Source organism: Nyctereutes procyonoides, unplaced genomic scaffold (assembly GCF_905146905.1).
Source record: "Nyctereutes procyonoides isolate TBG_1078 unplaced genomic scaffold, NYPRO_anot_genome, whole genome shotgun sequence".
Classification (NCBI taxonomy): Eukaryota; Metazoa; Chordata; class Mammalia; order Carnivora; family Canidae; genus Nyctereutes; species Nyctereutes procyonoides.
Window position 1 is genome coordinate 16,065,223 of NW_026575144.1, and position 21,571 is coordinate 16,086,793.

Genomic DNA, 21,571 nt, shown 5'->3' on the forward strand with positions numbered 1-21,571 from the left:
TTAAGTTAAGGAAAAATTAGGACAACATCAGACATTGCTATTCATTTTATCCTTATTTGTTTTATTACATTACAAAGTGTACAGTGAAGACCTAAAATAACCTCTGTTTTATCAGTTAGTTGGAAAGCATCATGGAACATGTATATTTTGCCCAGTACTGTCCAAAGGAGAGCAGGGGAAATGTAAGACCTTTCCACAGTTCCAAACACCTACACTCTGTTTTGAGGAATAAGCCAACACATGAAATCACAAGGATATGATGATCTAATAAACCATGGTGATATAATGATCACAGTTGTTACAGATATTTCAGAGGCAGCAGTCATTTTGGAATAAGCAGTGTTTCCCACCCAAACTATGTTCTCTGGAACAGTGATCCTATAAGATATTCCTTCAGTGGTCATAAGTGGGGAATGCTGTGTATTCTGTTCTTGGATATTTACAGTGTGTAACAGTGTATGAAAGGATTTGAAAAGCCTTCCAGTATAAAAACCTGCTGGATTTTATTTAACTCCTATTTCATGCAACTTTTACCAATAGCCTGCAACACACTTTGCATGTCTTGGCAAACACTGAAGAGTCACAGAAGTTTTGGATGGTTTCTGTGAGGACTTTTTTTGGAGGAAATGGGGCCTGAGCTGGGTTGTACACAGTATAGAAGGGAAGGGTACTGTATTCCAAGCAGAGGGGACAATGTGATCTGTGACCCTGAAGTGGAAACAGACACGGCCAGGTGGAGGGAACCAGAGGGCAGGAGACAAGGCCAGGTCACAGAGGGCCTTTGAACACCAGGCTGGGGAGTTTAGCTTCTTTACATCAGGCAAACAGAGCCTTGGTGGATTGTGAGGGAGGGAGGAGATGTGGAAGAAAGGCCAGTTGTCAGTCTGCAATGATTGTTGGGCAAAGAGCACGCCTGGACTTGGGGAGGCTGGTTAGTCCAGTCTGATTTGAAAGGACTGCTGGGGAGGTGAGGATGACTTTTGCTGACCTTCTCTTGAGTCACCTTCTCCTAATACTGCCTCCTCTGGCATTCTTTCCTCAGGAAGCACTGAGTGTTGCCAAAGCACAGGTGGAAATGGGAGCGCAGGTGTTGGATATCAACATGGATGATGGCATGCTTGATGGTTCGAGTGCCATGACCAAATTTTGCAACTTTATCGCTTCTGAACCTGACATTGCCAAGGTTGTTTACATGACCTCATCTGTCACTCCTTCAACTTTGTCACTTGTCCCAGGGATCTGTCATCTCATGCTTTCCTACTGTGAAACCCCAATGGTTTCTGACCACCACTTTCTCCCTTAATGTTAGCCTTCCAATATAAACTAGAGAGAGCTGTGACTTCAGCTCAGCTTCTGGAATTGCTTACAAGAGTGGTTTCCTCTGGTGTCTAGCCAGACGAAGAACCTGCTTCCCACGTCTCTGAAGGATACACTGGCCCTTTCCTACTAGGGCATTGGTCCATTCCTAGTGTAGGGGCGCTCAGACAGTTCTTCCTTATTGCGGGAGGAAGAGACCTTCCGTGGCTTATCAGAGTAAACAAGACTATAAAACAAGATTTAATCAAAATAGTATATGTCAGCTTTTGCATTTGTTCTTTAAAAGATGAAAGTTAATTTTTGCGTCTAGTTTTTGAAACAATTTTTTTAGATGGATTCTAAAATCATTAAAAACTTTTACTTCAGGCAGCCCAGATGGCTCAGTGGTTTAGCGCCGCCTTCAGCCCAGGGTATGATCCTGGGGACCCAGGGTCGAGTCCCATGTCGAGCTCCCTGCACGGAGCCTGCTTCTCCCTTTGCTGTAAAGTTCTTTTTTAAAGAAACTTCCTCATGCTTTGAGAGATGGGGCTGTCAGGTTTTCATTAGGCCTTCAGCAGATGCTTATGTTAGATGTCTTGTGGTAAGCACTAGAAAACATGAACCCATCTTTCATTTGTGTCTTAAACCTCTTCAGTAAAAAGCCTCATCTCTCCTTTGGGAGTAAATATTTTGAGAATTTAAGGTGTAGAGAAGCCAAAGGACTTGTTCTAAGTCTGCCGGAATCAGAGGGAGAGCAGTTGTTCAGCAGTGGGAAGGGGGCTGTGCTGGAAGTAGGAGACTCTTCTGGTCCTGGACAATTTGGCTGACTATTGGCTTGTTTCCTTCCTCTGCCCTGAAGTGGGAGCTGTCATACCTGCTGTGGCTGACTCACACTGTGAAGATAAAAGTGCCTCAACTATGAACAGCCTTGTATAACAAGATATTATTAATTAATTACTGTTATGACTGCTCCAGTAATTTTTTTTCTGTATCTTTCCTGGATTGGACCTACTACCAAAATTTATTTGAGATCAAAGTATGAACAGCTGGAGTCAAGCATAAAAAGGTGGGACTAGCCCATTTTCACCAGCAGAGCTGGGACTCCAAAACATTGGTCTGGTGTTGTCACTGGTACCCGATCCCTTTCCTAGAAAACCTAGGAAACCCAGCGTGGTTAGAAAGGGTAGAATCGCTGGATCCCGCATTCCATTGTGCTCTCTCCCCTTTGGAGGCGTGGCGGTAGGAAGGCCCCAGGGGTCCTGGGAACCCGGGAACCTTTCCTTTTTTTTTTTTTTTTAAATAATAAATTTATTTTTTTTTTATTGGTGTTCAATTTGCCCACATACAGAATAACACCCAGTGCTCATCCCTTCAAGTGCCCCCCTCAGTGCCCGTCACCCATTCACCCCCACCCCCTGCCCTCCTCCCCTTACACCACCCCTAGTTCGTTTCCCAGAGTTAGGAGTCTCTCATGTTCTGTCTCCCTTTCTGATATTTCCTACCCATTTCTTCTCCCTTCCTTTCTATTCCCTTTTGCTATTGTTTATATTCCCCAAATGAATGAGACCATATAATGTTTGTCCTTCCCTGATTGACTTATTTCCTTTCCTTGACTTCTCCTGCCTGGCTCTCCCTGTGCCTAGGTGGGGGGGTCTGCTGCCCTGAAACAGGCTGTCATGGCAGCTTTGTCCCTCTCATGCCCTCGCTTTACCCACGCTTCATGTTGTTATTTGTTAAATCACTTACTTCCAGAAAGCTTGGGGAAGCCAGGGAGCCGCCTACTCTGTCACTGCCCCCAGGTCTAGCACGGGGCCCAGTGTAGTCGTCACTTAATTGTATATTTATTGAGTGGCTGCAGTACTGGAGCTTAGATCAGCGGCCCTGTTTCATTTCTTTGCTTGACTCTAGTCTTGCTTTGAAACCCTTAACTTTCACCTTTTCTAGAATAGAGGCATGAATGCATGGAGACTGTGAGAAATAAGCCTACCCTCTCTGTGCATTCCAGTTTTGTCCTTTATTGTAGTTCTATGCATTTATTAAATATTACATTTTTCCTTCCTCGGAGTAAAACTTTTTTTGTTTGCTTTTTCCAGTTAGGAATTTGATTTTCTAAAGGGAAGGTTGAATTTTTTTTAAGATTTTTTTTATTTGTTCATGAGAGACACACGGAGAGAGGCAGAGACAGAGGCTCAGTGAGAAGCAGTCTCCTTGCGGGGAGCCTGATGCAGGACTCGATCCCAGGACTATGGGATCATTACTTGGGCAGATGCCCAACCAGGAAGTCACCCAGGAGCCCAGGATTGAATTTGAATAACTTGGCTGGAGAGCTGTTCCTGGGGATGTGAGGCTAAACACTAACCCCAGAGTCAGGTCAGGGATATCTGAATCCTGTTTGAGGTTTAGGCACTTGAAGGTGCAAACTGGTGATGACACTGTGAACTGACATCTGATTTCATTCCGGTGTTTAGCTGCGATCTTTGATTTGTCAACTTCTCTCTCATGCATGTGAGACTGGAATTACTCCAAGTATTTTGGGCTTTAAGAACAAATACATTAAAGTCCTTTTTCTGCCTCACTACTCTTGTGTATTGTTTCCCTAAATAAGAAATAAATAAGGACTCTTGGGGAGGGTGGTGACTTGTAAATCTTCCGTGAATTTTTCCTGCCCTTCTGATCTCAGGTGCCCCTGTGCATTGACTCTTCCAATTTTGCTGTGATTGAAGCTGGCTTGAAGTGCTGCCAGGGAAAATGCATTGTCAACAGCATTAGTCTGAAGGAGGGAGAGGATGACTTCTTGGAGAAGGCTGGGAAGATTAAGAAGTTTGGAGCTGCTGTGGTGGTCATGGCTTTTGATGAAGAAGGGCAGGTGAGTGATTTCTTTTGACCTCACTCTATGGCATTGCACAGTCTAAACAGCATGATGGAAGAGAACAGACTCCACAACAGCCGTGTAAACACCACAAGTGCCATATGTGTCCATACAAACACATACACACACACAGGTCATACACATGTACAGATACTTGTATTTATATATGCATGTCAAAATTAGATGCATAATGAAGTCTTTATAGAGAAAGGAATTATTCAGTAAATTCTATGAGAATGACTGTGCATTTGGAAAAAAATAAAATAGAGCCCTATTTCCCACCATATGCTAAAATAAAGTCTATGTCAGTTAACAGTCTAAATGTATAAAACAAAATTCTGAAGAGTATATGGGCAAAATAGTCATCTAAACTTGGGAAGCCAGAAGGAGAATTAATAGAGCCATCTGCATGGAAACAACACTTTCTATGGTGAAGGATGTGGTACTGTCTGCAGCATGAGTAGTAGCAGTGGGTTAATATCCCCAATATGCAGCATTTCCTCAAATCAGAAAATAAAACACCCAAATCAATCCAAAAGGAGACAAGACAAAGGAAATGAATAAGCAGTTTATGGAAGAAGAAATACAAATAGCCAATAAACCTATGAGAAGATACTCTATTTTATAATAATTAAAGATATGGAAAAGGAAGTATTAGTGAGATATTTCTTTCTTTTATCAAAGAGAGAAGTAAAACGTTGATAGATGGCACCTCCTATAATGTCTCTGCCATGGAATCACAGAGGGGCAATGGGAAGCTTCAAACATAATGATAGTTCAACTGAGTGATGGGTGTGTGGTGACTATATTATATTGTCACTTTATTTTTTTTAAAGATTTATTTATTTATTTTAAAGAGAAAAATGCAGTGAGGGGAGGGGAAGTGGGAAAGGGAGAAGCAGACTCTCTGCTAAGTGCAGAGCCCTACTTGGACCTGATCTGAGGACCCTGAGATCATGAACTAAGCTGAAACCAAGAGTTGGACACCTAACCCACTGAGCCAGGGACCCTTTTGCATGACTTTTATAACTATTTTTGTGTCTATTCAATATTTTTTAAAAAACAATGATAAAACCTCCATCCCTTATTATTCAGCCCTCTTTGAGAATCTCATAATGGGTTGATATGTAGGGTATGTGTTCACACTCATTGTAGCACTGTGGTAGCACAAAATGGGAAACACTCTGCAAGTCCATTAATAGGGGAATGCTTAAATCTTGCTACATGCCACACAGAATGCACTGTACCAGGTAAAGAGAATGAGGTGATGGAATCATGTCTATAATATTTTGAAAAGTGGGGGGAAAAAAACCAGGTGACATGATCCTGACTTTATTTAATAAAGGTTTATATGGGTGTATGTGTGTCTGTATAAGCAGAGAAAGAAAGCTAGTTAACTAGAGGGTAAGGATGGTTTCAGATGGGACATACTGACTTTTATTTTATATAATTGACAAGTGGTGGTATTATATGTCCTTTTTCTTTCTCTGCTTTGTGTATTTTTAAAATAAAATTGTTTTTACTAAAGGGTTATTGTATTTGTACAAAAGATATATTTTCATCAGGAGAAAAATTCAAATAATCCAAAAGGGTGCAGAAGAGATAATTTTTTTTTTGTATATTTTTTTTATTGGAGTTCGATTTGCCAACATATAGCCTAACATCCAGGGTTCATCCCATCACCCAGTCACCCCAACCCCCCACCCACGACCCTTTCCATGACCCCTTGTTCGTTTTCCAGAATTAGGAGTCTCTCATGTTCTGTCACCCTCTCTGATATTTCCCACTCATTTTCTCTCCTTTCCCCTTTTCACTATTTTTTATATTCCCCAAATGAATGAGACCATATAATGTTTGTCCTTCTCCGATTGACTTATTTCACTCAGCTTAATACTCTCCAGTTCCATCCACGTTGAAGCAAATGGTATTCGTCGTTTCTGATGGCTGAGGAATATTCCATTGTATACATAGACCACATCTTCTTTATCCATTCATCTTTCGATGGACACCGAGGCTCCTTCCACAGTTTGGCTATTGTGGACATGGCTGCTAGAAACATCGGGGTGCAGGTGTCCTGCTGTTTCACTGCTTCTGTATCTTTGGGGTAAATCCCCAGCAGTGCAATCGCTGGGTCGTAGGGCAGGTCTATTTTTAACTCTTTGAGGAACCTCCACACAGTTTTCCAGAGTGGCTGCACCAGTTCACATTCCCACCAACAGTGCAAGAGGGTTCCCCTTTCTCCACATCCTCTCCAACATTTGTTGTTTCCTGCCTTGTTAATTTTCCCCATTCTCACTGGTGTGAGGTGGTATCTTATTGTGGTTTTTGATTTGTATTTCCCTGATGGCCAGTGATGCGGAGCATTTTGTCATGTCTTGTTGGCCATGTCCATTTCTTCCTCTGTGAAATTTCTATTCATGTGATCTGCCCATTTCATGATTGGATTGTTTGTTTCTTTGGTGTTGAGTTTAATAAGTTCTTTATAGATCTTGGATACTAGCCCTTTATCTGAGATGTCCTTTGCAAATATCTTCTCCCATTCTGTAGGTTGTCTTTTAGTTTTGTTGACTGTTTCTTTTGCTGTGCAGAAGCGTTTTATCTTGATGAAGTCCCAGTAATTCATTTTTGCTTTTGTTCCTCTTGCCTTTGTAGATGTATCTTGCAAGAAGTTGCTGGGGCCAAGTTCAGAAAGGGTGTTGCCTGTATTCTCCTCTAGGATTTTGATAGATTCTTTTTTTTTCCAATGTTTATTTTTATTATTATTTATTTATTTATGATAGTCATCACAGAATGAGAGAGAGAGGCAGAGACACAGGCAGAGGGAGAAGCAGGCTCCATGCACCGGGAGCCCGACGTGGGATTCGATCCTGGGTCTCCAGGATCGCGCCCTGGGCCAAAGGCAGGCGCTAAACCGCTGCGCCACCCAGGGATCCCGGATTTTGATAGATTCTTGTCTTACATTTAGATCTTTCATCCATTTTGAGTTTATCTTTGTGTCTGGTATAAGAGAATGGTCTAGTTTCATTCTTCTGCATGTGACTGTTCAGTTTTCCCGGTACCATTTATTGAAGAGACTGTCCTTTTTCCAGTGGATAATCTTTCCTGCTTTGTCGAATATTAGTTGACCATAGGGTTGAGGGCCCATTTCTGGGTTCTCTATTCTGTTCCGTTGATCTATGTGTCTGTTTTTGTGCCAGTACCACACTGTCTTGATGACCACAGCTTTGTAGTACAACCTGAAATCCGGCATTGAGATGCCCCCGGCTCTGGTTTCCTTTTTCAATATTCCCCTGGCTATTCGGGGTCTTTTCTGATTCCACACAAATCTTAAGATGATTTGTTCCGACTCTCTGAAGAAAGTCCATGGTATTTTGATAGGGATTGCATTAAACGTGTAAATTGCCCTGGGTAGCATAGACGTTTTCACAATATTAATTCTGCCAATCCATGAGCATGGAGTATTTTTCCATCTCTTTGTGTCTTCCTCAATTTCTTTCAGAAGTGTTCTGTAGTTTTTAGGGTATAGATCCTTTACCTCTTTGGTTAGGTTTATTCTTAGGGATCTTTTGCTTTTGGGTGCAATTGTGGAACTAATTGCACTGGAATTGGAACTAATGGAAACTAATTCCTTAATTTCTCTTACTTCAGTCTCATTGTTAGTGTATAGAAATGCCACCGATTTCTGGGCATTGATTCTGTATCCTACCACACTGATGAATTGCTGTATGAGTTCTAGCAATCTTGGGGTGGAGTCTTTTGGGTTTTCTATGTACAGCATCATGTCATCTGCAAAGAGGGAGAGTTTGACTTACAAGAGATCATTTTAATAATGAACCTTTACTCATACTAAGCAGGCACACACACTACACACATTACATCAGCTTTTCTTCCCAATATATAAATGTTAGGTATTTGTATATGTGTGTATATATATATATATATATATATATATATATATTAAGGTTTTATTTATTCATGGGAGACAGAAAGAGAGGCAGAGACATAGGCAGAGGGAGAAGCAGACTCCCTGTGGGGAGCCCGATGCGGGACTCGATCCCAGGACTTTGGGATCACGTTCTGAGCCACAGTTAGATGCTCAGCCACGGAGCCATCCAGGTTCCCCTGTTAGATGTATGTTGTTATTTTTGTGTTCCATGCTCTTGAGTCACTGTTGTCACACAGGTAGCAAGCAGTAGTGCCAGGATTTGAGCCTAGATCTGGTATCATTCATCAGACTCTGCTAAATGTTTGGGTGAAAGAATCCAGGGGATTGCTGTCAGGAAGAATTGGTTGTTTTAGAAAAAGTGGTCTCATAAAACCCCTCCGAAGAGGAAACATTGAAAACCTGAATAACATGAGAAAGTCGTGTGCCCATTTAAGAAAAGAGGAGAAGTTATCCCAAATTGAAAGTTTTGTATAAAGGAGTTTACACCTGCCGTTCTGGAACTCTTCACTCCCACTCAGCAGAATGTTGGCACCTTCCCATCTTAGTAAATCTGTGTTATAACTCCATCGTCTATGGTTGCATTAGATTCCAGTTGCATGTTTTCTTTAGTCTACTAGTAAATGAAATTACAGTGGTTTATAATTTTTTAGTAGAATGAGTGTGGTCAGAACTCTCATTCAGCTATCTACCCCCCACCCCCGCCCCGCAGTGGTTTTCCTCATTCGTTCATAGACGTGGGGCTGCGAGGTCAAAGTGTGTTCCCAGGAAGCATTTGGGCACATGCTGCCAAATAGTGCTTCTGTGAAGTTGTCATCCAGTCATCTCCCACTGCTGGTTCAGTTTGGGGGGACCTTCCAATGTAAATTTCATTTTTCCTTAAGATATATATATATATGGGTAGTTACAGATAGTTCTGTGCGGCTCTGTATGAAAACCAGAAGCCCCAGCCCTGCAGACCCCCAGAGCCCACCGCTGTCAACTCTCTTTTCTGCTTGTGACATTTATATTCCTTGCCTCCTTGTAGTGGTGACGGATTTGGTGTTTTTACTTTTCCACTGGTACTCTTCTAACCATTGGTTCTTTTTTGCAAAACCTATTTATTTTCCCACTTTCTGGATGTTTCTGGGACCTCATATGTCAACAGTGTTCTGAAATCACTTGACAGTGAGCCATCAGTTATATTGGGTGCTTAGTGGGCCCTTTCATTTGGGAAACCAAATTTTACAAATGAAATGGTCACAGTTGTAGCAAGTTTTCTTGAATGATTTTATCTTTTGTCATGTGTGGCATTCATATATTAGATATTTTGGAAAGATTGCCTAATTTTTTTTTATCTTTTCCTGTTTTTTCAGCTCTAGCATTTTGCTCTGCTTGATATGAGATTTCTACACCTACATATATTCTCCAAATCCTCTGTTAGTCTTATTTCTTCTTTCTAAGAGCTGTTTGTTGTTGTTACCTTAAGTGGTCATTTAAAAATCGGTACAGAGGGATCCCTGGGTGGCGCAGCGGTTTGGCGCCTGCCTTTGGCCCAGGGCGCGATCCTGGAGACCCGGGATCGAATCCCACGTCGGGCTCCCGGTGCATGGAGCCTGCTTCTCCCTCTGCCTGTGTCTCTGCCTCTCTCTCTTTCTCTCTCTGTGACTATCATAAATAAATAAAAATTAAAAAAAAAATCGGTACAGAAATCTGGTATTGTTTGTTGGAGGCAGATACGGGCTTTAATTCTTTCAAATATATCTTGTGTGCCTTAGCCATGGGGAGATAGCAGAGAATAAAACCTAATCTCTGTCCTTGTGCAATTTGCATTCTTAGAGGGCAAACGGAGTAAGAAATAAAAGCACACATATCATCTAACATATATGGATATATGATGGATATACTTGGGATTAATTTGTACATAGATGGGATTTAAAGTCATGAGACTGACTCTATTCCCAAAGGAATGACTATAGAGCAGAGCTCCTAGGAGTGCATCTTGGAGCTGCAGTGCTCAGGGCTGGGGAAAAGAGGAGACCCCAACATCACTAGAAGAATTTGAGGAGGAGCAACCTCTTTGGTAGGAGAGGAACCAGAGGACAGGTTCACTTGGAAGTCAAGAGAAGATCAAGCTTCAAGAAAGGCATGATGAGCTATTTCAAAGAGCTGTGGTAGATCAAGTTGGATAAGACAAAGAATTTATCACTGGATTAGGAATGGGGTAGTTTATGATCTTGCTATACTGTTTCCAAGGAGATGAAAGCCCAATTGGAGTGGGTTCAAGAGAAAATAGAATTGGAGGCAGCAGGTGTAAACAGCCTTTTTTGAGGAGTTTTGCTGTAAAAGGGAACAGAAATAGTGTGGAAGCCAGAGATGGATAGGAGGTTAAGGAGGGGTGTGCATATGTGTGAGAAAATGGATCATGTGATAATACGTATCTGTAAGCTGATGGGAATGATCTGGTAGAGAGAGAGGGAGGAATTGATGTACCAGAGAAAGGGAGTGTTTGTTATGTCCCTGACCTTGTAAGTGGAGAGGGATGGCAGTCAGTCTGCAAGTGGAGGGGGTAGCAGTTCGCTCCCACTGCGGGAAAGAAGGCGTAGTACGAGTGTGGATCCAGAGGCAGGCGGAGCCGTGTGCAGGTGGGAGTCTGTAATTGCTTCTGTTTCCTCCGTGAAGTAGGAAGCAAGGTCAGCTCTGAGAGTGAGAATGAGAAAGCAGTGCTGTGTGCTTTGTGTGTCTGTGGTGCTTAACCAGGAGTGTGAGGCAGAAACACTCCCGTGGGGAATGGTAGTCTCTGCTGATGCTTTTAAAAAACATACATTCCTGGGCTCTACCCCTTGAGTTCCTGCCTCATTTGGTCTAGGGTGAGACCTGGCTTCAGTAATTTTTTAAAAAAATTTAAATTCCAGCATATTTAATGTATGGTGTTACATTAATCTCAGGAGTACAGTATAGTGATTCAGCAATTCTGGGCATTGCCTGGTGCTCATCACCACAGGCAGCTTCCTTAATTCCATCACCCGTTTCAACTGTTCCCTACTACCTCTCTGGTGGCCATCAGTGTGTTCTCTGCAGTTAAAAGTCTGTTTCTTGTTTTGTCTCTTTTTTTTTCTTTGATAGTTTGTTTTGTTTCTTAAATCTGGCTTCAGGAATTTTAAAGCTGTAGAGGTGATGTATACCCTGACTGAAAATCGGAAACCCTGTATCTCAGTCCTCATAACAACCACCTGGGGTAGCTGTGGTCCCATTTTACAGTGAGCCAAGGTCAAATGGCTAGGACATGCTGGAGCCAAGTTTGGATCCCCGGTCTGCCAGCTTGAAAACTGATGTGTGTTTCCAAGTCTTGTATAATCCCCAGGCTTTGTCTGTTAGCCTTGAATAGTGTTTGATCCTCTCTGAGAATAAGTCTTCCCAATTTAGATTTGAATGTGACTACAAATAAAAAAGTGTAGGGAAAAAAAATGTTAACTTGCTAGTTATGAAAGAATGCAGATTAGAGCAATATTAAGATAGTGTCTTATCCATACTAAGTAAAAGTAAACTTAAAAATTATCAAGATCTGTGCTGGTCCAGCAATAGTAAACAGAAAGCTTTATTCATTCTAGAGCGTAGCATCAATTGGGATGGTCCTTTTGAAAGACAATAATACCTGCCAAGAAATATAAAAATGTTCCTACCCTTTGAGCTAATGATCTCATTTCTGGGAAATTATCCCAATAAAAGAATTCAACAGCATAAGAACACTATATATGCAAAGAGTTTTCTTCAGCTTTATTGAAGAAGAAAACAACCTAAATGCCCAACTGGAGAGAAATGCTAACTTAGATTATGTCATTCTGTTGGAATATTATTCAGAGTATTCACATATTAATAACAAAGATTATGGAGCAGGATGACAGTGCTTATAAAATATAAATAAGAAATGAAAAACCCAAAGTTATTTAGACCCTGTGTATATGACTACGTAAAAACTACATTTGGTAATGATGGGAAGAAAATGCTGTAAAGGGAAGTAATTGCCAGACTAAGGTGGTTAGAACTAAAGATTCCTTTTATTTTTTTAATATTTATTTTTATTTTTTTAATTTTTATTTTTTTATTTATTCATGAGAGAGAGAGAGAGAGAGGCAGGCAGAGGGGGAAGCAGGCTCCATGCAGGGAGCCCGATTTGGGACTTGATTCTGGGACCCCAGGATCATGTCCTGAGCTGAAGGCAGATGCTCAACCACTGAGCCACTAAGGTGTCCCTAAAGATTCCTCTTAAATACTGCTTTTCCTATTAAGAGATCATTTTTCTATATGACTATAGACTTATATATGCTCACTGAAGGATTGTGGTAAGCAGTTATAAACAGCAAAATTACAAAAAGCAAAACAACAGAAACCAGTAATTCCAGATATTTTGGTATGAAGGCATGTCTTCTGTCGATGAGTTCTCATCACACTTTTGGATGTAGCAGTCAGTTAAGAACCACAATTCACTTTGTGTGCATGACAGGATTGCTTCTAAGGAGAAAGATGCTCTCTCAAATGGAAAACCACTGTTGCAACAGAAGAGAGCAGAGTAACTCACACCTGTTTTTGTTGCTGCATTTGTTTGTCGATGTCAGTTGACCTTTGTGATTCATGTTGTAATGAAAGAGGAAAGGCAAATAAGGAAGCATTTCTTTTCTTTTTTTTTTTTTTAAATTTTATTTATTTATGATAGGCACACAGTGAGAGAGAGAGAGAGGCAGAGACATAGGCAGAGGGAGAAGCAGGCTCCATGCACCGGGAGCCTGACGTGGGATTTGATCCCGGGTCTCCAGGATCACGCCCTGGGCCAAAGGCAGGCGCTAAACCACTGCGCCACCCAGGGATCCCAAGGAAGCATTTCTGTGTCTTCGTTGATGTCAGTAGTTTTGATCGCCGGCTTTTTATTTTTTATTTTTTATTTTTTTTAAAGATAGAGACAGAGAGAGAGAGAAATCCTGAGTAGGGGGAGGGGCAGAGACAGAGGGAGAAGCAGACTCCCTGCTGAGCACAAACCTGATGCTGTGCTTGATCCCAGGACCCTAGGATCAAGACCTGAGCTGAAATGAAGAGCCTGATGCTTAACTGATGGAGCCACCGAGGCATCCCTGCTCCCAGTTGTTTTAACTCTAACAATCCTGAACACCTTTATCATTGAAATTTCTGCGAGAAAATAACTTTATTCCTACTCACTTCTAGATTTAATTTTCCTTTTCTAATTGAAATGATATATATTATATGATAATTTTTGATAATGTAAGGTTTCTTAGAAATATAATTATCACATGATAGAATGGGCTATATCAATTTTGTTTGCATCTATGCACACTATATAAAATTGATATTCTATAAGTGCATCCATTATATTCAACACATTTTTCTATGTTAAAATGATTTGAAAAATAATTTTCCAGCTTATGGAGAAATAAAGCTCCATTGGGTTATTGATTAAAATTTAATTAATCCTAACTTAGAATATCATGCTGTCTTGGCAGTATTCAGAGTTGTCATTCAGGAGCATGGTTACTATTAATTAATCAGGTTTTGTAGTTTTTATTAAATAGCAAATCTCAAGAACATTCTTAGGTATTTTGTGGTGCTTTATTGTTGGTGGGATTGGCTTATTTTTCCTTTCGTAAATATTATTATTTTTCCTTTCCCTTGGCAGTGAGTTTTTAGATTTTTATTTGGTAATACCTTATTTATTAAATTTAGATAAATTGATGATGTGTTTCAGTTGAATGTCTTGTATTTTCCAGGAAAATATGCATCATGGTATCATAGATAGTTCTAGGAAACAGAAGTAATTGTTCTTAAAATTCCCTTTATTGGGCAGCCCAGGTGGCTCAGCAGTTTAGCGCCATCTTCAACCCAGGGTGTGATCCTGGAGACCTGGGATCGAGGCCCACGTCAGGCTCCCTGCATGGAGCCTGCTTCTCCCTCTGCCTGTGTCTCTGCCTCTCTCTCTCTCTCCTCTCTGTGTTTCTCATGAATAAATAAATAAAATCTTTTTTTAAAAATTCCCTTTATTTTTACCTTGCTGGAGGCAGTTGACCCACACCTAGGAGATGATCCTCACATGTTCTCCCCTGACCCTCTGAAAATCTGACATATATTTCTACATTTCAGGGGCCTCCTTTTTGGTGGCTCTAGAGAGGTCACCACTCCCTGGCTAAGCTTACATGATTGAGTATTTATTCTTGGGCCTTTCCTTATATAAGATGGACTATAGATCTGAAACTATTTTTTAAGTTTGTTTGTTTATGTATGTATGTATGTATGTATGTATGTATATATGTATGTAATCTCTACACCCAGCATGATGGGACTCAGACTCACAACCCTGAGATCAAGAGCTGTGTGCTCCTCTGACTGAGCCAGCCCAGTGCTCCAGATCTTAAATTCTCTGTAAGAAAGTGACTTCTCCAAATGACCTTTGGAGGCGGGAATTCATGGCAGGGATGTGAGGAATAGGAGGCCTCCAAAGCCACTTGGTCCCAGATCTCCACAGAGCCTGGGATCCTCACTGACCTCACAAGAGTAACAGCACAGCATACAGCTGGTGTCTCTCCTCAGCTCAGGTTCCTGGTTTCCTAGCACAAGCCTGGCATTCCTCTTTGTGAAAGAGATTTGAATGGAGTCGTTTGCCCTGTGTGAGGATATAGTGCTGCTTCACCTGGGCTCTTCAGAGTAGGATCTTCTAGCAAGCAGCCTCTACCCGTGGTTTCTAGATAAAAAGCCATGGGTGGGCATTGGATCACGATAATGCCGTGCAGAGGAGTCTGGTTTCTGATTTCCTCATTTGCTGTGTCACCAGGGGCCACAGCTGAGATCCACTTCTCCCGGCTGCTGTTGGCATAGTATGGAGACTGCCTCGCAGTCTTGTTTCCCTGTCTGACATCTAGTCTGCTTTCTCCTTGATTCTGAGTCCCCTTCAAGGTTGCCTGCTTGGAGCATGAGCTGTGCCAGGGGCACCATCTCCCCTCCATCAGGTAGAGAGTGAACCAGGAGGCATTCCAGGTTGGCCTTGTTTTTCCAGTGACCCCAGCTATTCTACTCTTCTCTTCCACCATGGGCAGGATCTGCCCTGTCTTCATCCCATGCTCTCGCTTCTTTGGCTTTTTTTCCTTCTGACATGTGGGTGCCCTCCAGATGGTGGCACAGATGCCTCTTCCCATCACCACTCTTGGGAATTTTGTGGCGGCAGGGTGGGCCTCCTACTGCATTCCCTGGCCCATGTTAAGCACATTCTGAGGGGTTTGCAACCCTTGGCTGGCCTCCGCAGGTGGTCTTGTGCCTTCCCTGTTGCTTGTCAGGCTGTATTTTTACAGAATCTAGGTGTCTTCCACCCTTTCTTTCTTGTCCTCACAATATCCACCTTGATGAACAAATCAAAGATTAGTTGAGATTTATCTCCTTTCTCCCCAAGTGTGATATTCTGGCAAAGCCTGGGTGTTGGATTTTTTTTTAACTAAACCTTCTCCCTACCGATGGCCATCTAACTTTGTGCAGCTCAGGAGTAAACTGGGTAAATCATAAAATCATAAAAAGTATGTATGCCTTCTTGAGCTGAGGTTTATGGTATTGTCACTGAGGTTTTCTTGTAGCTTGACCTGAGAAGGTGGTGCCCCATCCTGGCTGTATGCTAGAATCACTGGGGACTCCTAGAAAATACTGTTGCTCATTTCTCTTCTCAAGATCCTGATCTAACGGGTGTAGGGTGAGGTTCAGGTATTAGCACACAGGCAAGGAGCCCTCCAGGTAATAATGTGCAGCTGGAATTGAGAGCCCTAGCAAATAAAGGAAGGCTGCTCCCATTCTCTTCTTTCCTGGACCTCTCTTCTGGGTCTGTGAGCTCCTCAGGCATGACCACTCCTTAGCAATGAGTTGATCTCAAACCCTGGCCGAGGAACATGACAGAGGAAACCTTGGCAAGTCTGACATGATGTGACCTGCTCCTGGCAGAGTCCTGCACCCTGAACGTCTTTTCATTCTGAGGTTCTTTTGTTTCTGCAGCAGACAGGAGTTGTGTGTCTGTTAATGTGGTAGGCACTATGGCAGGTGCTACAGGGTTGGTGAGACAAGACCCTGTCCTTATGGGGCTGGTAATTGGTGATCCCTTTCTGACCTGTAAAAGAATTCCTGTCCTGTGAGGACCCTCCTCCTTGTCCCATGTACAATGCTGCCTTCTGGTGCACAGCTGGACTTTCCTGGGTGACCTGCTCCTGACTGCTTTCTTTCGGACCCACATCTTGGTCTTAACCATGTCACTAACTGAAGGAGTAAGTTGTTGAAAAAATTCAGTTAAGATGAGAGCTTGCCCCTTTCCCTGAAGTGTGGAGCAGTGGAGTCACAGAGCCTGCTCCTGTCTCCCTTTCCCCTAGCTCCTCGGTCTGCTTCATTGTGGGGGCACTGACTCGCCAGATGTGAGATCTAACCCCACCAGCAGCAGGAAGCAGGGAGAGATTTAAGGCTGAAGGGAACAGTGCAACAAATACCAAAGTAGGAAAGTCATTGAAAACCTAGATGTCAGAGTGAGCTCTTTGTGTAGTTGTACCACTAGGCCTTTCTCCAGAGGGCGGGACCTGCCCTAAATATTCGGAGCTACAGCAGTGTCCCTATCCCTCTCTGTGCTTGCCTAGAGAGCTCTCTCAGGATGTCAGGATGGATGTGACCAGGACCTGATTCTTCAGCATGCTGAGTGTCCACCTCTAGCCAAGGCCTCCCTCAAAGTAATCAGCTTGGAGACTCACCATATGGTCCAGTGGTGGTAGCTACTCTTCAGCAACATTTTGCACATCTGTTCAAAATTGTATGTGGCTTATTTTTTTGGAAGGACTCTAGTGATAGCAGGTATTCAGTTTTTCTTCAGAGCAGATTTGAGTTTTTAAAATTTTTATTTATTTGAAAAATTTTATTTATTTGAGAGAGTGAGGCAGAGTACAAGCACGGGGAGGGGCAGAGGGAGAGGGAGAAGCAATCTCCCTGCTGAGCAGGGAGTCCGATGCAGGGCTCGATCCCAGGACCCTGGGATCATAACCTGAGCTGAAAGCAGACGATTCACTTACTGAGTCACACAGACACCCCCAGATTTGATTTTTTATACAAGAAAGCACTCAGAGTGTGACATGAAGACAGTCTCCATGACCATGACCAAGTTTAGAAGGCTTTGAGTGAAAAGCAGCATGTGTTCATTCAGTGAATCGTACTGAACATGTGTTCTGGGCCAGGCACTGCTCTCAGCTCAAGGGATACAGCAAGACTGGTATTTTGGCTCAACAGGTTAATAATAAATAATGAGACAGATTTAAAAAAAAAAAAGAGTTCCCAAATAAATAGTTTCTAGAAAGAGAGGTGCTGTGAAGAAGATGGAGGAAGCAGGCAGGATGGCAGAGGGGCTGGTTGGAGAGGGAGAGCGAGAAGGCCTTACAGGGGAGAGGTGTCTGGGCAGGGAAGTGAGTGATGGTGAAGCACACTGCCCTGTCCCAGGGTTTTGTGTTCTGAGCAGTGGCAGCAGTAAGTAAAAGGGCTCTAAGGGATGAACTGGGCAGGTTTAAGGACTGTCAGAGGAGCCGAGGGCAGAGGAAGGGACAATGGTATGAAATAAAACTCTTGAAATGGGCCCTGATTCTAAGGGTGAGGGGAAGCGACTGGGAGTTTGAGTCTTGCTGGAGTCAGTTCTTTGGTTTCTAGCATCATATTTTGAAGAGCAGTACTGATTTATATTTATGGCTTAAGGCACACGCTAGTTAGCTAGTGCTTGGGGGGTTGGGAAGAAGCTGGGGACATATCCCTAAATCTTTGTGGATTCTGAAAGGTCAAAGAAGCCTTTGGTGGTGCTGCCTGGGTGGTGAGTTATGGCAGTCCAGGCAGATCAGAGCAGGAGGGATGCTTATTTGTTAATCGTTCCTTAGTAATGTTTGAGTTTTTATCATGTGTGTGTGTATGTGTGTGTGTGTAAGCTTTAATTTTCACAGAAGCAGTATAGCTGTTGTGTGGATGAAAACACAAAGCGACTTTAAACCATCTCCTCCCCTGAGATAATTTGATAAATGTTGAGAGGCTGCTTGGCATTTGGATTTCTATGAAATCTAAGCATCGATAGTTAAGTGCATTTCGAGAAGTGAAATGTGCTTGTGTTTTCATAGATAACACTTCATTTTCTTTTTAAAATTGCATCTTTTGCCCCTCTTGCCAGGCGACAGAAACAGACACAAAAATCAGAGTGTGCATCCGGGCCTACCATCTTCTTGTGAATAAACTGGGCTTTAATCCAAATGACATCATCTTTGACCCCAATATCCTCACCATTGGCACTGGGATGGAAGAGCACAACTTGTATGCTGTTAATTTTATTCACGCAACAAAAATCATTAAAGTAAGTACAGATATTTTCTTGTTTCTACTCAGGCCATCACTCACGTTTATCTCCTAGCACCAGTGAGTAGTTTGAGCTAACCTATCTGTTTACTGGCTGGGGATGTTGACAGTTTACTGTTAGGTATTAAACTACTTTTCTGAAATTTAGGGCTCTTCATTATTTTTCTTTTATGTGATGTTTTACATGATGAAGTGGAACATACATACTGGAGAAAATATACGAAAAATATAAACTATAATATATAATTGTGAAGCACATAATAGCTTTCACTTAGGTCATGAAATAGAACATGCCCAGCGCTCCTGTGACTCTCCCTTTCAACTTATTCCCTCAGTTCTGAATTTTGTGATGCAACCATTTTCCTGTTTTATGATACCACTTTGTGGCTTTTCTTTATAATTTTATCACTTATGTACAGTCCATCTGAATTATCCGTGGATTGTGTATTTGCAAATTCACTTACTTGCCAAAATTTATTTGTGACCCCAAAATCAATTCTGTTGGTGCTTTTGCAATCACTCACAGACATACCCACGCGCAGAGAGGTGCGTGGCCCAGGTGGGGCCAACCCACATGTTCCCAGATGAGGTCAACAAAGACATGCCCTGCTGCTTGTTTCAGCTCTTACTCTGTAAACACATGTCCAATTCATGGCTGTAATAGTGCTGTATTTTTCACATTTTTGACCTTTGTCTTGGTAATTTATTTCTCTGTCTAAATGGCCCCCAAGTATAGTGCCGAAGAGCTGTCTAATGTTCCTGGTTGCGGGAAGGCTGTGATGAGCCTTATGGGGAAAATGCTGGCATTACATAAGCTTTGTTTAGACGTGAGTCGTAGTGAGCCAGTTGGCCATGCGGTCAGTGTTAGTGAATCAATAGTATTCATTAAACAAGATGTCTTTACACAGAAACACACATAAAACAAGTTTCTGTACTGAGGACTAGATGAAAATTGTGTGACCAGGGGTTCACAGGAACATAAACTCTACTTTTCCCTCTAGGAGAAAGGGTTTTCAGTATTTCCAAATTCATCATTCACAGTGACTTTATACAACATAACTGCCACCAACAGTGGGAATCTATTGTCTAAACAGTGCAGTTTAGTGTTTACTATTTTTATACTTAATATAAATAGAATCTTAAGATGCTTATGCCTTTTTTGCTTACCCAAACTTATTAAAAAGATTTATCTCTGTTGTCGTAGCTTGTACTTTGTTCATTTTTATTAATGTATAATATTTCATTGTGTAACTCTTCCACACTTAACTGGTCTACTGTTGATAGACATTTGGTTTGTTTCTAGTTTGAGGACAGCGTGAGTAGTGCTGCTGTGAACATTCTCGTATGTGTTCCTGTTGTCCCACGTGACATTGTCTAATACTTGACATTGTCATAAGGTGTGCTGGGAGCCTCAGTTTCATTCTGTCCTGTTAAAATTAGTCAAGTTCATGCTGAATTAGGGAGTTGCTTCATTTAGGCTGTGGAAACCTTCAAGTGAATGGCAGGCTACTGTCTGTGTTTCTTTCTTTGATATTTATTCAGCAGATATTTTATGGCACACTTCTCATTTACTGTGACCTCATCGGGTTCACTGTAAACATTTACAAGGAAGGCAGAATTTTTTTTCCCCTCAGGGAGAGTAGGATCTAGAAGGGAAAACCATCTGTGAAGCAGTGCTTTTGCAGTACCATAATGTGGCAAGTTCTGGTTTATGTCTACCTACAGGAAGCTCTGGATTACTTTGAAATTCATGTTTTTTACTTTCCACTCTTCTCTGTTAAGCTTAAGGGATGTGATTGCTGCTTTTGGCAAAATAAGGACATCTTTTCACATTTTTAAATTTTTGCCAGGAAACATTACCTGGAGTCAGAGTAAGTGGCGGTCTTTCCAACTTGTCCTTCTCCTTTCGCGGCATGGAAGCCATTCGAGAAGCAATGCATGGTGTTTTCCTTTACCACGCAATCAAGGTACAGTAGAACACCTGTTTGCCCTTCGAAAGCACCTTTTCCATGGGGAAGGGCTTGACCAACTATGGCCCACAGACTAACTCCGGCCTGCTGCCAATTTCTGTGAAGAACGTCTTATTCATGCTTTATATATTGTCCCTGGTCGCCTTTATAGGACAGTAGAAGAGTTGAGAAGTTGTGATAGAGACCACGGCCTGAAATATTTTGTACAAAAAATGTTTGCTTACCTCTGATACAGAGTATCTCTGGAAATTTTCTCTTTTCTTTTCCTTTTTCTTGCCTTAGTTTGGTATGGACATGGGGATAGTGAATGCCGGAAGCCTCCCTGTCTATGACGACATCCATAAGGAACTCCTCCAGCTCTGTGAAGACCTCATCTGGAATAAAGACCCTGAGGCCACGGAGAAGCTCCTACGCTATGCTCAGGTAGAGAGAAAAGTGTTCTGATGAAGGCTTTTCTTTCGAACTTACTACCCATTTCCAGTTATTAGACCTTTGCTGTAGAGTAGGAGCAAGTATCTCATCATGTCTTTGGATCACTGAAGATTTCTACAGAGAGTCCAAGAGAAGGTGTTTTAGATAAGGGTGAGGGAGCAGAAGCAGAGCATAGCTAGCCACCCTGCTTCAGTATTCTGAATTTAGGTTTCTTTAAATTTATTTTAAAATGTAAAATTGATCTTGTCCCATACTGAAGTAACACATTAATTCTAGAAAATTTACAAAATATAGATAAGCAGAGGAAGAAAATGAAAATCACTCAGGATCCTATCACCCAAAGTTAACCACTATTGAGATTTTATGACTTTCTAGTCACGGATTTTGGCTTATTTTCAAAATAATTATGTCCTCACACGTGTGTGTGCACACACATGCATTTTTATAATAATAGACCTCTATTCTAGATGCTTTTGGGTAACCTGTTTAGCAGCATATTGGCAGCATCTTTCCATTTTAAGAAACATTTTCTACCTCATTTTAAATAGACTATTTTGTATTTTCTTTTGTGGCTTTCATTACCTGATACCCATTGCAATGTGTTTACATATGTGTGCCTGTTTGTGTTCGGATCTGTTCCATCCATGGGAAGGTTCACAATTCAAGGCTTGGGGTCTGTATGCA

General features: G+C 41.9%; 1 protein-coding gene across 5 annotated transcripts in view; it reads left to right on the forward strand.

Moving 5' to 3' along the window:
- Positions 1 to 21,571, forward strand: part of MTR (5-methyltetrahydrofolate-homocysteine methyltransferase) — a 107,452-nt gene that overhangs the window by 43,209 nt on the left and 42,672 nt on the right. For all 5 annotated transcript variants that reach the window (XM_055308781.1, XM_055308780.1, XM_055308782.1 and 2 more), the window contains exons 14-18: positions 1,043 to 1,183; positions 3,977 to 4,162; positions 18,304 to 18,483; positions 20,336 to 20,452; positions 20,738 to 20,878. In XM_055308781.1, the coding sequence (XP_055164756.1) occupies positions 1,043 to 1,183; positions 3,977 to 4,162; positions 18,304 to 18,483; positions 20,336 to 20,452; positions 20,738 to 20,878 (765 nt within the window). The remainder of the gene's footprint in view (positions 1 to 1,042; positions 1,184 to 3,976; positions 4,163 to 18,303; positions 18,484 to 20,335; positions 20,453 to 20,737; positions 20,879 to 21,571) is intronic.